This window comes from Saccopteryx bilineata, chromosome 3, assembly GCF_036850765.1.
Source record: "Saccopteryx bilineata isolate mSacBil1 chromosome 3, mSacBil1_pri_phased_curated, whole genome shotgun sequence".
NCBI classification, from domain to species: domain Eukaryota; kingdom Metazoa; phylum Chordata; class Mammalia; order Chiroptera; family Emballonuridae; genus Saccopteryx; species Saccopteryx bilineata.
In genome coordinates this window covers 36448374-36464219 of record NC_089492.1, presented here as the reverse complement: position 1 = coordinate 36464219, position 15846 = coordinate 36448374, and the positions used below count along the sequence as shown (strand labels likewise).

The window sequence follows — 15846 nt, the reverse complement described above, 5'->3', positions numbered from 1 at the left end:
GAAGCGAGAGAGGAGAGGAGTGGAGAAGCAGATGGGCGCTTCTGCTGTGTACCCTCATTGGGAATTGAACCCAGGACTTCTACTTACCAGGTCGACACTCTACCACTGAGACAACCAGCTAGGGCTTCAACTTGATTTTTTAATTTTTCCAATAATTTATGGAGAATTAGCATCATGTTTTTAATTTCTAAGAGCTAATTTTTGTTCATTGAAAAATTTAACAAAACCTCCTGTTCTTCTTGTGGTATCTTCTGTTATCCCTCTGGGATAGTTATTACAACAATAATAACTAACAGTAATAACTAACAATAGTTATTACTGTTGTTATTATTTTAAGTCCCCCCAGCATTATCTATTTACCCTGTTTCTTTCCTCTGTGTGTGTGTTTAATCTCTAACTTTAGTGTTAGTGATTTCCACCTAATATGTAATAGTCCTTCATATTGTAGAATAAAATAATAAATCACTAATTGAAACCTGTTCGTGAGGTTCAGTCTTGTTGAGTTGAATGGCTGATGTCATTGTAGGGGAATTGGACACTAACATATTTTTCTGTTTAAAAATGACATTTCATTTAACATAGTTTTTTAGACATATATATATATATATATATATATATTTTTTTTTTTTTTTTTTTTTTTTTTTTTTTTCCTCCCCAGAGATGGAGAGAGAGTCAGAAAGAGGGATAGACAGGGACAGACAGACAGGAACAGAGAGATGAGAAGCATCAATCATTAGTTTTTTGTTGCGAGTTGCAAAACCTTAGTTGTTCATTGATTACTTTCTCATATGTGCCTTGACCACGGGCCTTCAGCAGACTGTGACCCCTTGCTTGAGCCAGTGACCTTGGGTCCAAGCTGGTGAGCTTTTGCTCAAACCAGATGTGCCTGTGCTCAAGCTGGCGACCTCGGTCGGGGTCTTGAACCTGGGTCCTCTGCATCTCAGTCCGACGCTCAATCCACTGCTCCACCGCCTGGTCAGGGTATTATTTTTCTTTTATATTTAAAAATTTTTATTTCTCAATTACAGTAGACACTCAGTATTATTTTACATTGTGTTCAAGTATATATAATATAGTGGCTAGACTGTTACATTATTAATGAAATCATCCCTTGATTACTCAAGTACCAAACTGGCACCCTGTATAGCGATACTACAGTTTTATTGACTATATTTTCTATGCTGTTCTTTGCACATTGGTTATTATTTTCCAACTATCAATTTGTACTTCTTAATATTTTCATCTACCTCTCTATCCCGTTTCTCCTCTGGAAACCATCAGTTTATTCTCCACCTCTGTGAGTCTGTTACTGTTTTGATTGCTTTATTTTGTTCTTTAGATTTTATATATAAATGAAATCATATGGCATTTACCTTCCTCTTACTGACTTATTTCATGTAATGTAATGTCCTCTAACTCCATCCATGATGTTCCAAATGGTAAGATTTCATTTCTTTTTATGGCCAACTTACATTCCATTATTTATATAGACCACACTTCTTTTTCTATTTATCTATTGATAGAGACTCGGGTTGCTTCCGTGTCTTGGCTATTGTAAATAATGCCACAATCAACATAAGAGTGTATATATTTTTTTGAATTAATGTTTTATATTTCTCAGGATATATACCCAGAAGTGGAATTGCTCAGTCATAATATAGTTCTATTTTTAATTTTTGAGGAACTTTCATACTGTTTTTCATAGTGGTTGCACCAGTTTGCATTCCCACCAACAGTGCACAAGGGTTCCCTTTTCTCTGCATCGTCGCCAACACTTGTTTGTTGATTTATTGATAAAAGCCATTCTGACAGGTCTGAGGAAATACCTCATTGTGGTTTTTATTTGAATTTCTTTGGTCATTGGTGATGTTGAGCATCTTTTCAAGAAGTGATTGGCCATCTGTATGTCCTCTTAGATTGAATAAGTCTTTATTCAGTCTTTTTTACCCCCCCATCTCTTTTGATTTTTTTCTTAAGTTGTAAGAGTTTTTAGTACATTTGGATATTATCCCTTTTAAATGTATCATGGTGAATATTTTCTTCTATTTATTAGGTTGTATTTTCATTTAGTTGATGGTTTTTTTTGCTGTGGAAAACTTTAATTTGATGTAGACTCATTTGTTTATTTTTGCTTTTGTTTCCCTTGCCCAAGAAATTATATCAGAAAAATATCAGTAAGAGAAATGTCAGAGACTTCACTGACTATGATTTCTTCTAGGAATTGTATGGTTTTAGTTCTTACATTTAAGTGGTTAATTCTGAATTTATTCTTGTATCTAGTGTAAGAAGGTGGTCTAGTTTCATTTTTTGCACATATCTAATTTTTTCTAACACCATTAGTGACTAGTCTGTACCTCATTGTATGTTCTTGCCTCTTTTTTCATATATATCAATTGAGCACATAGGTGTGGGTTTATTTGAGGGCTTTCTATTCTATTCCAGTGATTGATGTATCTGTTTTTTTTTGCCAGTACCATGCAGTTTTTATTACTATTGCCTAGTAATATAGTTTGATATCAGGTAGCGTGATTGCTTCTACTTTGTTCTTCTTTCTTAAGACTGTTGTGTCCATTTGAGGTTTTTTTGTGGTTCCATATATAATACATTTTTCGATAATTTGTAGTAACTCATTTTTGTTGTTGTTTGGGAATGATCGGTTATCAATATCTGTCTTGTTTTTCTTGGATTAGTACTTTCCAGAGAGAAATCCTTTTATTTCCTTTCTAGATGTTATAAGCCTGGTATTTAGAGTTCTTAGAGACTATAAGAAAAGGAGTTCTTATTATCTAGTATATATAAACTGTATAGATTTTTAGACAATCCCTCTTTTTAGCATGGACCCTTTAGTCCAGAATTCTTCTGGTTCACTCTTCAGAGTGAACGCTTCAGTCTTTTAACTAGGATGAATGTAGGATACTTACTTGCATGAGTATAAGGTAAGGCTCTGTAGTCATTTGATTGACTTCCAGTCACTCATCTTTTTAGACTCATCTGCATTCTTGCCCTGTAAACTGCCTGGTTTCTTTAATTCTTATCTTTCCAGGGCTTATTGCAGCAGAGCTACTTGGTTCTTAGTTTACTTAAAACCCATGGGCACTTTTTTTTGTTCTACTAAGTCATATTTGCTACTTGTTCATCAAATATTCATCTTTTAAAATCTTAAAAAATATTTTTTGATTGATTTTAGAGAGAGATGAATCAGGTGGGAGAGAGACAATAATGTGTTGTTCCATTTATTTATGCATTCATTGGTTGACTCTTGTATGTGCTCTGATCAGGGATTGAACCCACAATTTTGGAATATTGGGTTGGCACTCTAACCAACTGAGTTACCAGACCAAGACCCTTCTTCCAAGATTTTGATGACTGCTCTTTCCTGTTTTAGAGCTGGACATTCAGCTCTTGTTTTCTCATTTTCATTTCTTTGTTGGTTTAGGGGCCTAAAATTTTTTATTAACAGACTTTTGGTGTTGGTTCAGGAGGAAACTGAGATAAATATATACATTGTTTGACTCCTTTTTCTTTTACTTTGACAAAGATATACTGGTGATTGTCATTAGTTCATCTTTTAATTTGTAAGTGATAATTACAGGAGGATTGTAAGTTCATTAGCCAACACTGGAGAGTTGACACTGAGGGTTAAGGTCTAGTGAGGATGGAAGGATTACTGTAAGTGAAGAAGGTGGTAAAAGACTTGGTTAATATTGCTTCACAGGACTAAGACTATGTGTTATAAGTTTATATTTTTCAGAGAAATACTATGAGAAGAAATAGCTGTGCATTATTATATATTATATATTAAATTAGATTTCAAAAATTCTGTATTTTAGAATCATTGCCTTGATAGTGTGTGCAATGTGAAATTTTATTCAATTGGAGTGGCTTAGGGGTTCCCTCTGATCTTCCTCTGTTGGGCTATGACAGCAATATTTGAATAAAGGAATGTTAGAGTGCTTTATATAGACATTATTTCAAGTGTCACTATCTCTGTGATTGTTCTTTGACTCATGTCAGCTGACTGTACATCTTACAAAATACCTCTTTTCTAAATCAAGTTCTGTATAAAGTTCAGCTGATTTCTTAAATATGTTGAACAGTGGCTAGTATTTTGGCCTCCACATGAAACAACAATAAATAGTGGCTTCCCTTAAGCTACTCAATTACTAGATGAGTAATGCTTCCTATATCCGAAGCCATGCTTTTTTTTTGTATTTGTTTGTTTTGGAGCTTTTGTTCTCTTTGTTTAACCAGTTGCCTCCCTCTCAGATGTCCTTTCCTAGCTGAAGGAAGCAGCATGCTGGTGGAACACAGTGTAAATGGTGTTCTGAGTGGTGGAATGCCAGCACTTGCTCCTTTCTACCTTTCTAGAGCATTTCCGGAATTTTAGTTTGGAAAAGAAATGGAAAGAAACCAATCTTATTTTTTATTAAGGTTTTTTTTTAGAGCATTTAACAAGAAAATTGAGGGGAAGGTGTAGAGAATCCCCATATACCTTCTGTCTCCACAGCTGCTAGCATCCCCCAGTGAAGTGGTATAGTTGTTACAGTTGGTGAACCCACATTGACACATCATAATCACCCAAAGTCCATAGTTTATATTAGCAAGATTATTTCTCACTAGCAACTTTTATTCATTGTGGAAGTCTATCAAGAGATAACAATAATAATTTTTCAAAATCTTAGGTTGCGCATAAAGAATGAAGTATAAAAAAGCTTCTCTTAAGGAGAAATTATGCAAAATATTGTTTTAGTTATTAAAATAAGTTATAAATATCTGACAGATGTAGTAGTCATAAAAATTTGAACTAAGTTCTTGGTTGTTTAGTCTAAACCAAAATGCTTTTATATAGATATATGAGATATTTAGTAGGTGAGGTTTTAGGCATCTTCTTCTGATTAGTCTTATATATAACTTGTATCAGATATTAAAAAAGACCTACTATTTGTGATTCAAGGTAGAGTCCTAAACTTTAGTAAACTGTGAAAGCAGCAGTTGTATAACATAATTTAAAAACAAATTCATTTTGGCTTATTTATATTTTTTGCTTTTGCATCTACTAGAAACTAATTCACTTTTTTATTTGTTTTAATTCCAAAGACCATCAACAACCCTTGAGAGTACCTTTCAGTAGTTCTTGTCTGCTGACCACTATCTTAGTTCTTTATGTTTTTTGAAAAATTGGCACAGAACAAGAGTCTGACTGTGAGGACGTGATGGTCGTGGGAAGTCTTGCCATTTTGTGTCCTTCTCATCATTTAACATAATGATTGGAGCAGAGTAAATTACCCACTGATTATAACTTACTGCAGCCACAGTAGCTGTTAAGTTTTTAGAGTAGCTCAGCTTCCTTTCTTATAAAGACAAATGTGATCTAGGCCTTGCCATTTTCTGACTTGAATCTTGGGCAAAAGCTATTCTTTCTCTAAGTCTTGTTTTTCCCATATGTAAATAGGAACAGTAATAACTGCTGTCCTTTTGGGGGAAAGGAGAGATGAATAAATAAAATAAACTTGGCATAATGCATAGCACTTTATTTAATAAGTACTCAGTGAGAGGTGCTATAATAACTATTAACTACTGCTATGTATTTATGTAAATATTGTCGGCATCATTTAATTTCTTGAGGTACTGCTGCTTAAGTTTTTTGAGTTACAAGTTTTGAGAATGTGATAAAAATATGATAAAATCAGAAAAATAAATACACATCGTTGACTCCTGCTCTGAGAATAATAAATATCACTTCAAATGGAAATGATATATAGGTGGTAAATATTGGAAAATAACAACCAGTCAATACATGTTTATATGATATAAGAACCAAATAGAAATTAATATATTAATAGGTTCTACTGAAGTAAGGATTAGTATGTGAGAAGCTATTTCATTTCTTTAAATTTATTTATTTATTTTAAGTGAGAGAAGGGGAGATAGTGATACAGACTCCCACAGACAGGTGCCCCAGCTGGGATCCATCCAGCAACCCTGACTGAGACCAATACTCAAATCAACCGAGCTATTTTTACCTACTGAGGCTGATGCGCTGGGATCAACCAGGCTATCCTCAGTGCCCAGGGCCAATGTTTCAACCAATAGAGCCACTAGCTGTGGGTTGGGATAAAGGAGAGAAGGGGGAGTGGAAGGGGAAGAGAAGCAGATGGTTGCATCTCTTGTGTGCCTTGACCAGGAATTGAACTTGGTATGTCCATATGCTGGGCCGAAGCTCTATCCATTGAGCCATACGGCCAGAGCAAGAAGGTGTTTCTTAAGATGATGTTTTTTAAGCATTTTCAAATCATATAGTGTGTTAGACTGCAGATTCCTGGGCCAAATCTCAGGGATAGTCATGGAGGGTCATGGGGCTTCTTGAACACACTGCGTTTGAGATAAGCCTGACCTGTGGTGGCACAGTGGATAAAGCGTCGATCTGGAATACTGAGGTCGCTCGTTTGAAACCTTGGGCTTGCCTGGTCAAGGCACACATGGGAGTTGATACTTCCTGCTCCTCCCCCTTCCCTCTCTCTCTCCTCTCTAAAATGAAAAAAAAAGTTCCAAAAGTTTGAGATAATAGATTTCAAAATAATGATTAATATATCATAGAAAATTTATGTTTCTCTTAATTAATTGTAGATAGTTTTTCTTAAAAAGTTTAATGTAAAGAATAGTATATATACATTTGATCAAAATGTGAAATAGGGTTTAGAAATTATGTTAGTATATGTTCATGAATATAGGCAAAATGAGTGGTAAAGTCTTCTGTAATAGGATCAAATTAAATGAAACACTTTAACTATAGGACTTTGAGTAAAAATTACCCCCTTTAATCCTTTGAATATTAATTTGAAAATGAGGATAATATACATATTTATAATGGGCATGTTGTGAGGATAGAATGAGATACTGTATATAGTAAGTCCTCAGTAAATGTTAAGTGATTAATGTTTTTCATGATCATCACTGTAGCGATGGTCTGTAGTATTGTCAGTATAAAGTTTTTGAAGTTTTATGCCTATTTAATCTCACCTATCTTTCAGGGCCAAAATGAGTTTCTCCCTTTTGAATTAAGTTTTCTCTACCATTTATTTTATAGTACAGGGGGTCCTCGGGTTACAACACAATTTTGTTCCTATGACGGTGATGTAACCTGAATTTTGGTGTCAGTCGAAACACACCCTAGCCCAGGGGTCCCCAAACTTTTTACATAGGGGGCCAGTTCACTGTCCCTCAGGCCATTGGAGGGCCAGACTATAAAAAAAAAACTATGAACAAATCCCTATGCACACTGCACATATCTTATTTTAAAGTAAAAAAAAAAAAGGAACAAATACAATATTTATAATAAAGAACAAATAAATTTAAATCAATAAACTGACCAGTATTTTAATGGGAACTATGCTCATCTCACTGACCACCAATGAAAGAGGTGCCCCTTCTGGAAGTGCGGCAGGGGCCAGATAAACGGCCTCAGGGGGCTGCATGTGGCCCGCGGGCTGTAGTTTGGGGACCCCTGCCCTAGCCTAAGTCACTTACCTATCCTGATACAGCTGTAAAATCATAATCTAGAACATAAAGACACAACTAAGCCACAGGAAAAGGAAAAGGACATAAATACACTGTACTGTACACTGCACTGCGTATTCTTCCGCCGTGCACAGCCAAACTAGTTCACCCACGTAGTCCATAAGTAGGATGCTAACGGCATCAGCCGAAACACTCATGTCTCAATTTTTAAAAATTTTTATGGGAATGAGTGTCATAAATTGAAACATCGTATGTCGTGATTGTCGTAACCCGAGGACCCCCTGTATTCCTTTCTATGTTTTTATTCCCTTTAACAAGTAGCCCATAGTAAAGATGTTAATATGTACTTTTCTGTTTACTTGATATAGAAACTTCTTTCTTTTATCTACCCTTGGCATATCAGTTTTGCTTGTAAGTTTTGAACTATCTTGTTTCTTTCTCCTTACCCCACCTGACTAAATTTTGAAGAAGTCTGTTTACTCTGAAAATTTCCTGCCTAAAGTAAATGTCTCTGCCTAAATAAAATTAAATTTGTAAATTAAATTTGTTTCAAAACTAGAAATCTCATTCTATATTCTACAACCAAATACGATTTTTAACATTTCCTATTTTTTAAACAAATATTTCCTTAAAATATTTGTTTTATGTCTTCAGCTTGACGAAATCAAGAACTGACTACATGGTTATAATTATGATAGTTCAGCCCATGTATTTTAAAATTGCATCCTTTCACCTCCTAAACGCTAAACTATGAAACCTAATGCAAATACTGTAAGAACATCTGAGGTAGATAATTAAAGTATAATTAAGTTTAAATGCCTTGGTGAAGGAATATAAAAATTATTTAAATTCAATCGGCTAGTACATTTGCAGTTTTCTTTTATTAGGTGTGAAATCTAAGAATCCCCTGCCAACTCTTGAGGGCTCAATCCAGAACGTTGAATTGAAGTACTGCAGCACATCATTGGTCAAATGTGCCTCTGGGACCATGGGATCAATAAAAGCTTGTGCCAAAGCCCCAGGTATGTGCAGCTGGACCGTGTAAAACTTTATTGCCTGTAGAGGAGAATTGGCCTTGCATTTTACAAGCAGCGTCACTGAAACAAGAATTTACTCATTGTTCCTATGAATCAGAGGTTTTAAAGTTTTGTATTTTACTTAAAGATTTTTATTAATTGTGCCAGGATGATACTTCTTTAATAAATTAATATTTTTTTATTTAAGAAAACTTTGCATAGTTTTAAGAATACTTATGAGGTTGAAAAATTAAAGGAAAGTTTATTTTTATACTTTTGGGAGGGTTGGGAGGTATACATATATATGACACATTAAAATTAAATTAAAATGTTGTTAGTATAATAAAATTAAGCACAAAACCCAGCTGTTTTTCAATTTATGATTGCAATTGACTTTACCTTCATACTAATACTTTTTGTTCATAATATTTTCCTTAAACTATTTGTAATTTAATTTTTTTCAGTGCAGACTAAATTTCTAGATATGTTTAAAGATAAGGTAAAGATTGCATTGAATATTTAAAACATACTTAGTTGTTTCCTTTAACTTTTTCTGAACATGTTCTACATTGATTAGCTAAATATTAAAAACTTATTTTGTTAGGAATTATAAGTGCTTTTAATTTTATCAGTCATATATGTTTGAGTATAACTACATGCACAACTAAAAACAAATATAATCGAAATGTTATAATGTTAGTATATTTTAAGATCAAGCATCTTCAAGCTACTTTTATATTTTATGACATTTTTTTTTAATTAATGATTCTTTTCAGGTGACAGTGGGAAAGAGAGATTGATTCCATTGCTTCAAGGTCCTTCTGATACTAAAGACCTTCATAGCAGCAAGTGGCTTAATGAAAGTAGAAAGCCAGAATCTCTCTTAGCTCCGGATCTGATAGCCTTCACAGTTCAAGTTCCCCAGCATATGGACTACTGCCACAATTCTGGTAAGTATAAACTTACCATTAGTCTCTTAGTGGACATTTTTTTCAGTACAGCTTTTAAAACTGGATGTTTAAAAAAAAACATTTTATGTCCATTTTATTCACTGCAGTGGTGCCCCTTGAAAATACAAATGAAGTATTTTTTTTATCATTTTTTATAAATGGCATGTTTATAAGCAATAATGATTTTATTTTATGAGATATAATTTAGTTCTGTATATAGCAATCTTAGATTCATACTACTAAATCCAACTGAGTTTTATAATATACCATATCATGTAATATGTAGAAAAGAGTAAAAGAAATTTACAGCACTGGAAAGAGAAAATATTTTTTTAATGGGATAGTAGTACTTTGTCAATATGATTTACTATAGTAAAATTAGGTGTTTGGGCTTTCTGTAGCTTTGCGCAAAGAAAAAGATATTGATAGTGGAACCAAGAGAAAATTTATGTCAAGAACTTATTTATTTATTTTTTTCTATTTTTCTGAAGCTGGAAACGGGGAGAGACAGTCAGACTCCCGCATGCGCCCGACCAGGATCCACCTGGCACTCCCACCAGGGGTGATGCTCTGCCCACCAGGGGGCGATGCTCTGCCCCTCTGGGGTGTCACTCTGTTGCGACCAGAGCCACTCTAGCGCCTGGGGCAGAGGCCAAGGAGCCATCCCCAGCACCTGGGCCATCGTTGCTCCAATGGAGACTTGGCTGCGGGAGGGGAAGAGAGAGACAGAGAGGAAGGATAGGGGGAGGGGTGGAGAAGCAGATGGGCGCTTCTTCTGTGTGCCCTGGCTGGGAATCAAACCCGGGATTCCCGCACGCCAGGCCGACGTTCTACCACTGAGCCAACCGGCCAGGGCAATAACTTATTTTTTTATTTTTTATTTTTATTTTATTTATTCATTTTAGAGAAGAGAGAGAGAGAGGGAAAGAGAGAGACAGAGAGAGAGAGAGGAGAGAGAGACAGGGGGAGGAGCTGGAAGCATCAACTCCCATATGTGCCTTGACCAGGCAAGCCCAGGGTTTTGAACCGGCGACCTCAGCATTTCCAGGTTGATGCTTTATCCACTGTGCCACCACAGGTCAGGCCAAGAACTTATTTTTTGAGTTATATTTTTCTCTGGTAGCACTTTGCCTATATTCTGTTCCATTTAATTGAATACCATAATAGCAGAACCATACCTCTTATGTTTAGATGAGATATCAGAAAGATCAACAAAAATTGGGGAGAAACATATGGTTAGTGGAGACCAATATCAGCAGTAATGTGATTAGTAAAGCCAAGGTGGTCGGTCATTCAATGAGGCTAGAAATAAGATAGCTATATACAGATTTCTTAAAAGGATAGAGGGTTTGAATTTTTTCTTTAGACTTAATTGGCCAGTAAGGAAGTAGTTTCAAATAGTTGCCTAAGAGTAAAGCTTTATTAACATTACAGCTTATAGGAGATGTGTTAAACGTTACTGCACTAAGTTGAAAGTAGAAACCATGAAAAGATTTTTAATTAACTGACTGGCTAGAGACTAAATGGAGGGTGAATATTCAAAGTGTGTGCAAGTGCATATATGCAGGAACATAAAAACATTTGAAAGATGAATTTTGTTATGTAGCATTTACAGCTGAATGGCATCCACATTACAAACTGGACATTGGTATCTGAAAGGTAAGTCTGAGCACTCACTGTCAACATGCTGCTAAAGAAGCATTTCTCAAAAAGGTGTTACCAACCTGTTGAGAATGGATATAGAATCCTAAGGAAAAAATATGAGGATGAGGCCAAAACCCAGACTAAGAGTATGCCTATGGATAAAATTTTACTAAGCTTTTAAGGCAGGGTTTGGTAAACATTTTAATAGGTAAGATAACTAATATTTAGGCTTTGTGGGCCATATGGTCTCTATCTCAGCTACTGTATTTCCCCATGTATAAGATGCAACCTTTTAAAAAAAATCTGGGGTCTAATAACTGGGTGTGTCTTATACAGTGGTTGGAGATTTTTTTTACTTGCATTTCTCGCTTATTCGCGCCTGTTCTTGTGCTTTGTTGAAGACAGTGATTCGTCATCAGACACAGATGAGGACAAGCTAATGGATGGGAGTTTAGACAGTGATGAGGAGTTGTATGAGTTTTATGATGAATAAAAATTGAGTTCAATAACTTTATGTAATACATTTTTTTTCAAATTTCAGGTCCCAAAATTAAGGTGCATCTTATACATGGGGGCATCTTATATATGGGGAGATACGGTATTCAGTTTTGCTGTCACAAAAATAACCATAGACAGTATGTAAAGGAATGGTGTGACTGAGATCCTACAAAACTTTAATTCACAAAAACTGGAGGGGGTCCAGATTTAGCCTGTGTAGATTAGCAACTCCCCTGTTTTAGAGAGAAGTTATTGGTGGTTAAATAAACATCACAGTTTTGTTAATGCCTATTTCATTGTGTTACTTAAGTATGCTAATTGGTTAACTTCTTTATCTAATTATGCTTATAGTGTTTTTTGACAGTTTTTATTTTCAAATCATCAAATCATTGAAACGTTATTGAAATGACTAGACCTTCTGATACCTAAGAAAAGTATAAGCATGTTTGTTTATATGCTTGTTTATATCTATCACATTTTCTTAAATTGTAGAGGGATTGTGTGTTTTTTGTTTTGCTGTAGTTAGAATGAATCAATGTATCAAACTTATTTAAATAATAATCAGATCTTTCTCATAATATTATTAATATTCTTTATAATTTAATGCACATCTAGGGTCACAACAATGTATTTTCATTTCTAGTCTATTGTATAGGCCTATTATAAAAAATTGTACCAGTGATATTTCTAGGGTAAAGTTTTACATTTTTTCTTGCTGTTAAGGAAATTTACCTGGTCTTCAACATTAATGTTTAGTAATATGTTTATGGATTTATAAAAAATTTTAATGTGACCACCTATTTAGTGCTTTGAAAATATTCCTTTGGGTAGTTTTTAATCCTAAATGTAATGTTTTTTATTTAATCTACATTCACATACTTTAATTAGAACATTTTTTAATTTAAATTTTTCATTCATCTTGGTACTGACACCCACATTCGTGACTTAGATATTTATGATATGGTTTTGAGAGAGCCCATAAGTATTAATTTTCAAAGTGAGTTTAAAAATAATATTGATTAATCTTATCTTGCTATAACAAGATTTAAATTGGAGGTGTGTGTATGTGTGTTCGTATATCTATAAAACTGATAGTATAGACAAATCATAAATAAATTTTAAATGAAGAAATAATTTATTAGCAATTTTTCAACAGTTTACAGAAATATCACTTTCATTCAGCAAGTACTTTTCTACCCACTGTATATAATTTTTTTTCTCTTTTTCTTACGTACCTGTGCATGCACACAGATGCACATACACATAGAAACTTATTTCCCTATTCTTTAGTTTTTCTTAGTACTTATCACAATCTACCATACTATTCATGCTTCTGATTTATTGTGTTTATTTTTGTTCTGTTATTAGAATTTATGCTTCATTTAGTTAGAAGTTTTTGTGTTGTTGGTCACCACTATATTTCTAGTGTCTAGAACAGGGGTCCCCAAACTTTTTGCCAGTTCACTGTCCCTCAGACCGTTGGAGGGCCGGACTATAAAAAAAACTATGAACAAATCCCTATGCATACTGCACATATCTTATTTTAAAGTAAAAAAACAAAACGGGAACAAATACAATATTTAAAATAAAGAACAAGTAAATTTAAATCAACAAACTGACCAGTATTTTAATGGGAACTATGGGCCTGCTTTACCCTCTTCTACCTCCCCCTACCTCCATTTTCCTCTGATAATCAGCATACTCTTTATGTTTGTAAGCTTTTTTTTATTGCTTAATCCATTCACCCTTTTCACCCTGTAACCCTCCCCTCTGACAGCTGGCAGTCTATTCTCTGTATCTATGAGTCTGATTCTATTTTGTTTGTTAATTTATCTTGTCCATTAGATTCCACATGTAAGTGAAATCATATGATATTTGTCTTTCTCTCACTGTCTTATTTCACTTAGCATAATAATCTGCAGGTCTATCCATGTTGTGGCCAAAAGAAGGTAAGATTCCCCCCCCTTTTTTTACAGTCGAGTAGTATTCCACTGTGTAAATGTACCACAGCTGTTTTACCCACTTTTTTACTGATGGGCACTTGGGCTGCTTCCCTATCTTGTAATAGTAACAGGATACAAAATAAATATTCAAAATCAATTTTATTTTTACACACTAATAATGAATTGTCAGTAAGGGAATCTAAGAAAGCAGTCCTATTCACAGTTGCTTCAAAAAGAATAAAATACTTAGGAATGAATTTAAAAGGGAACATAAAGGACTTGTACTTGGAAAATTATAAGACACTGAAGAAAGAAATTGAAGAGGATACTAGTAAGTGGAAAAGTACTATGTTCATAGATAGGAAGAATTAACATCATTAAAATATCCATACTACCTAAAGCATTCTGTAGATTCAACACAATTCCTGTCAAGATACCAATGATATATTTCACAGACTTAAGAAAAATATTCCAAAAATTTGTATGGAACATCAGAAGACCCTGAATAGCTACAGCAGTCACGGGAAGGAAGAACAAAGTTGGAGGAATTATGCTACCAGACATCAAACTGTACTACAAGGCCATGGTAATCAAAGCATCATGGTACTGGCATAAAATCAGACATATAGATCAATGGAACAAAATAGAGAGCCCAGAAATAAGCTCCTAACTTAAAGTCAATTAATATTTGACAAGGCAGGTAAAAACATACAATGGAGTAAAGATAATTTATTCAATAAATGGTGTTTGGAAAATTGGACAGATATGTGCAAAAAAATGAAACTAGTCCGCTCTATTTCACCAGGCACAAGAATAAACTCAAAATGGATTAGAGATGTAAAAGTCCCAGAGGAAAACAGGTAGTAAGATCTTGGACATTTCTCGTAGCAGTGCTTTAGCTGCAATATCTCTGCAGGCAAAGGAACCAAAAGATAAATAAACAAATGGGACTACATCAGACTAAAAGGTTGTTACACAGCAAAGGAAATCATTAACAAAATGAAAGGACAACCCACTGAAGGACAGAACTTATTCACCGACACATCTGGTAAGGGCTTAATATCCAAAATTTATAAGGAACTTATAAATATCAACACCAAAAAAACAAATAGTTCAGTTAAGAAATGGACAAAGGGCCTGACCAGGCGGTGGAGCAGTGGATAGAGCGTTGGACTGGATTGCGGAGGACCTAGGTTCGAGACCCTGAGGTTGCCAGCTTGAGCACCGGCTCATCTGGTTTGAGCAAAGCTCACCAGCTTGGACCCAAAGTCACTGGCTTGAGCAAAGGGTTACTCAGTCTGCTGAAGGCCCATGGTCAAGGCACATATGAGAGAGCAATCAATGAACAACTAAGGTGTTGCAACAAAAAACTGATGATTGAAGCTTCTCATCTCCGTTCCTGTCTGTCTGTCCCTATCTCTCCTTCTCTCTCTTTCTCTGAAAAAAAAAAAAAAAGAAGAAATGGGCAAAGGACCTGAGTGGAGACCTCTCCAAAGAGAGATACAGATGGCCAGTAGACACATAAAAAGATGTTCAATGTCACTATCCATCAGAGAAATGCAAATTAAAACCACAATGAGATATCACCTCACAGTTCTCTGAATGGCTGTCTTCAACTAATCCACAAGCAAATGCTGGCCAGGATGTGATTAAAAGGAAATTCTTGTTTACTGTTGGTGGAAATTGCAGTCTGGTGCAGCCACTGTGGGAAGCAGTGTGGAGTTAACCTCAAGCTTAGTTAGGATAAAGAGGTAGAGTTTTTTGACTGTGACTTCAGAATGTGAGGGAATGGATAGCTTTATAAATGAGAATTAGGGTTTTGTATGACCAAAAAAAATATTCATGGTATCAGTGAGACATTATAAAAATAGTACTTTATTAAAAAGTTACTGTCAGATAATTTTTTTTATTTGTTTATAAAACCAGATTGTATTTAGCACAGAAAAGGTTGTATCTTATGGAGGAGATAGAGACTTAGAAATTGACCAAGTACCTAGTAAGTCAGACTCTGAACTTGAGCCTGGGGGTTCTAACTATATAACATTTCCTACTGTCCTATGCTGTTTATGTTTATCATATAACCTTAGGGTCCATATTGTTAAGCATTGCATTTCTCAGCTTTACAAGTCTTTATCTTGAAGGAGCTCCTTTCTTCTTACTAACCATCATTAAAGAGCCACACTTCCAGGATGTCACAGCATTGCTTTCTCTTTGAAGTTTCAGGAACTCCTTTTGCACTTTTCCCTTTTCCCCCCTTGATTGCATTCTCTACTCCAC

The 15846-nt window shown here is 34.8% G+C and overlaps 1 protein-coding gene across 5 annotated transcripts in view; it reads left to right on the top strand.

The window, feature by feature from the left end:
- VPS13B (vacuolar protein sorting 13 homolog B) overlaps positions 1-15846 on the top strand; it is an 890836-nt gene that overhangs the window by 251032 nt on the left and 623958 nt on the right. For 4 of the 5 annotated variants that reach the window (XM_066265974.1, XM_066265971.1, XM_066265975.1 and 1 more), the window contains exons 18-19: positions 8406-8540; positions 9311-9484. In XM_066265974.1, the coding sequence (XP_066122071.1) occupies positions 8406-8540; positions 9311-9484 (309 nt within the window). Of the gene's footprint in view, positions 1-8391; positions 8541-9310; positions 9485-15846 lie in introns of those variants that run through there. The other variant, XM_066265976.1, reaches the window with a different exon arrangement.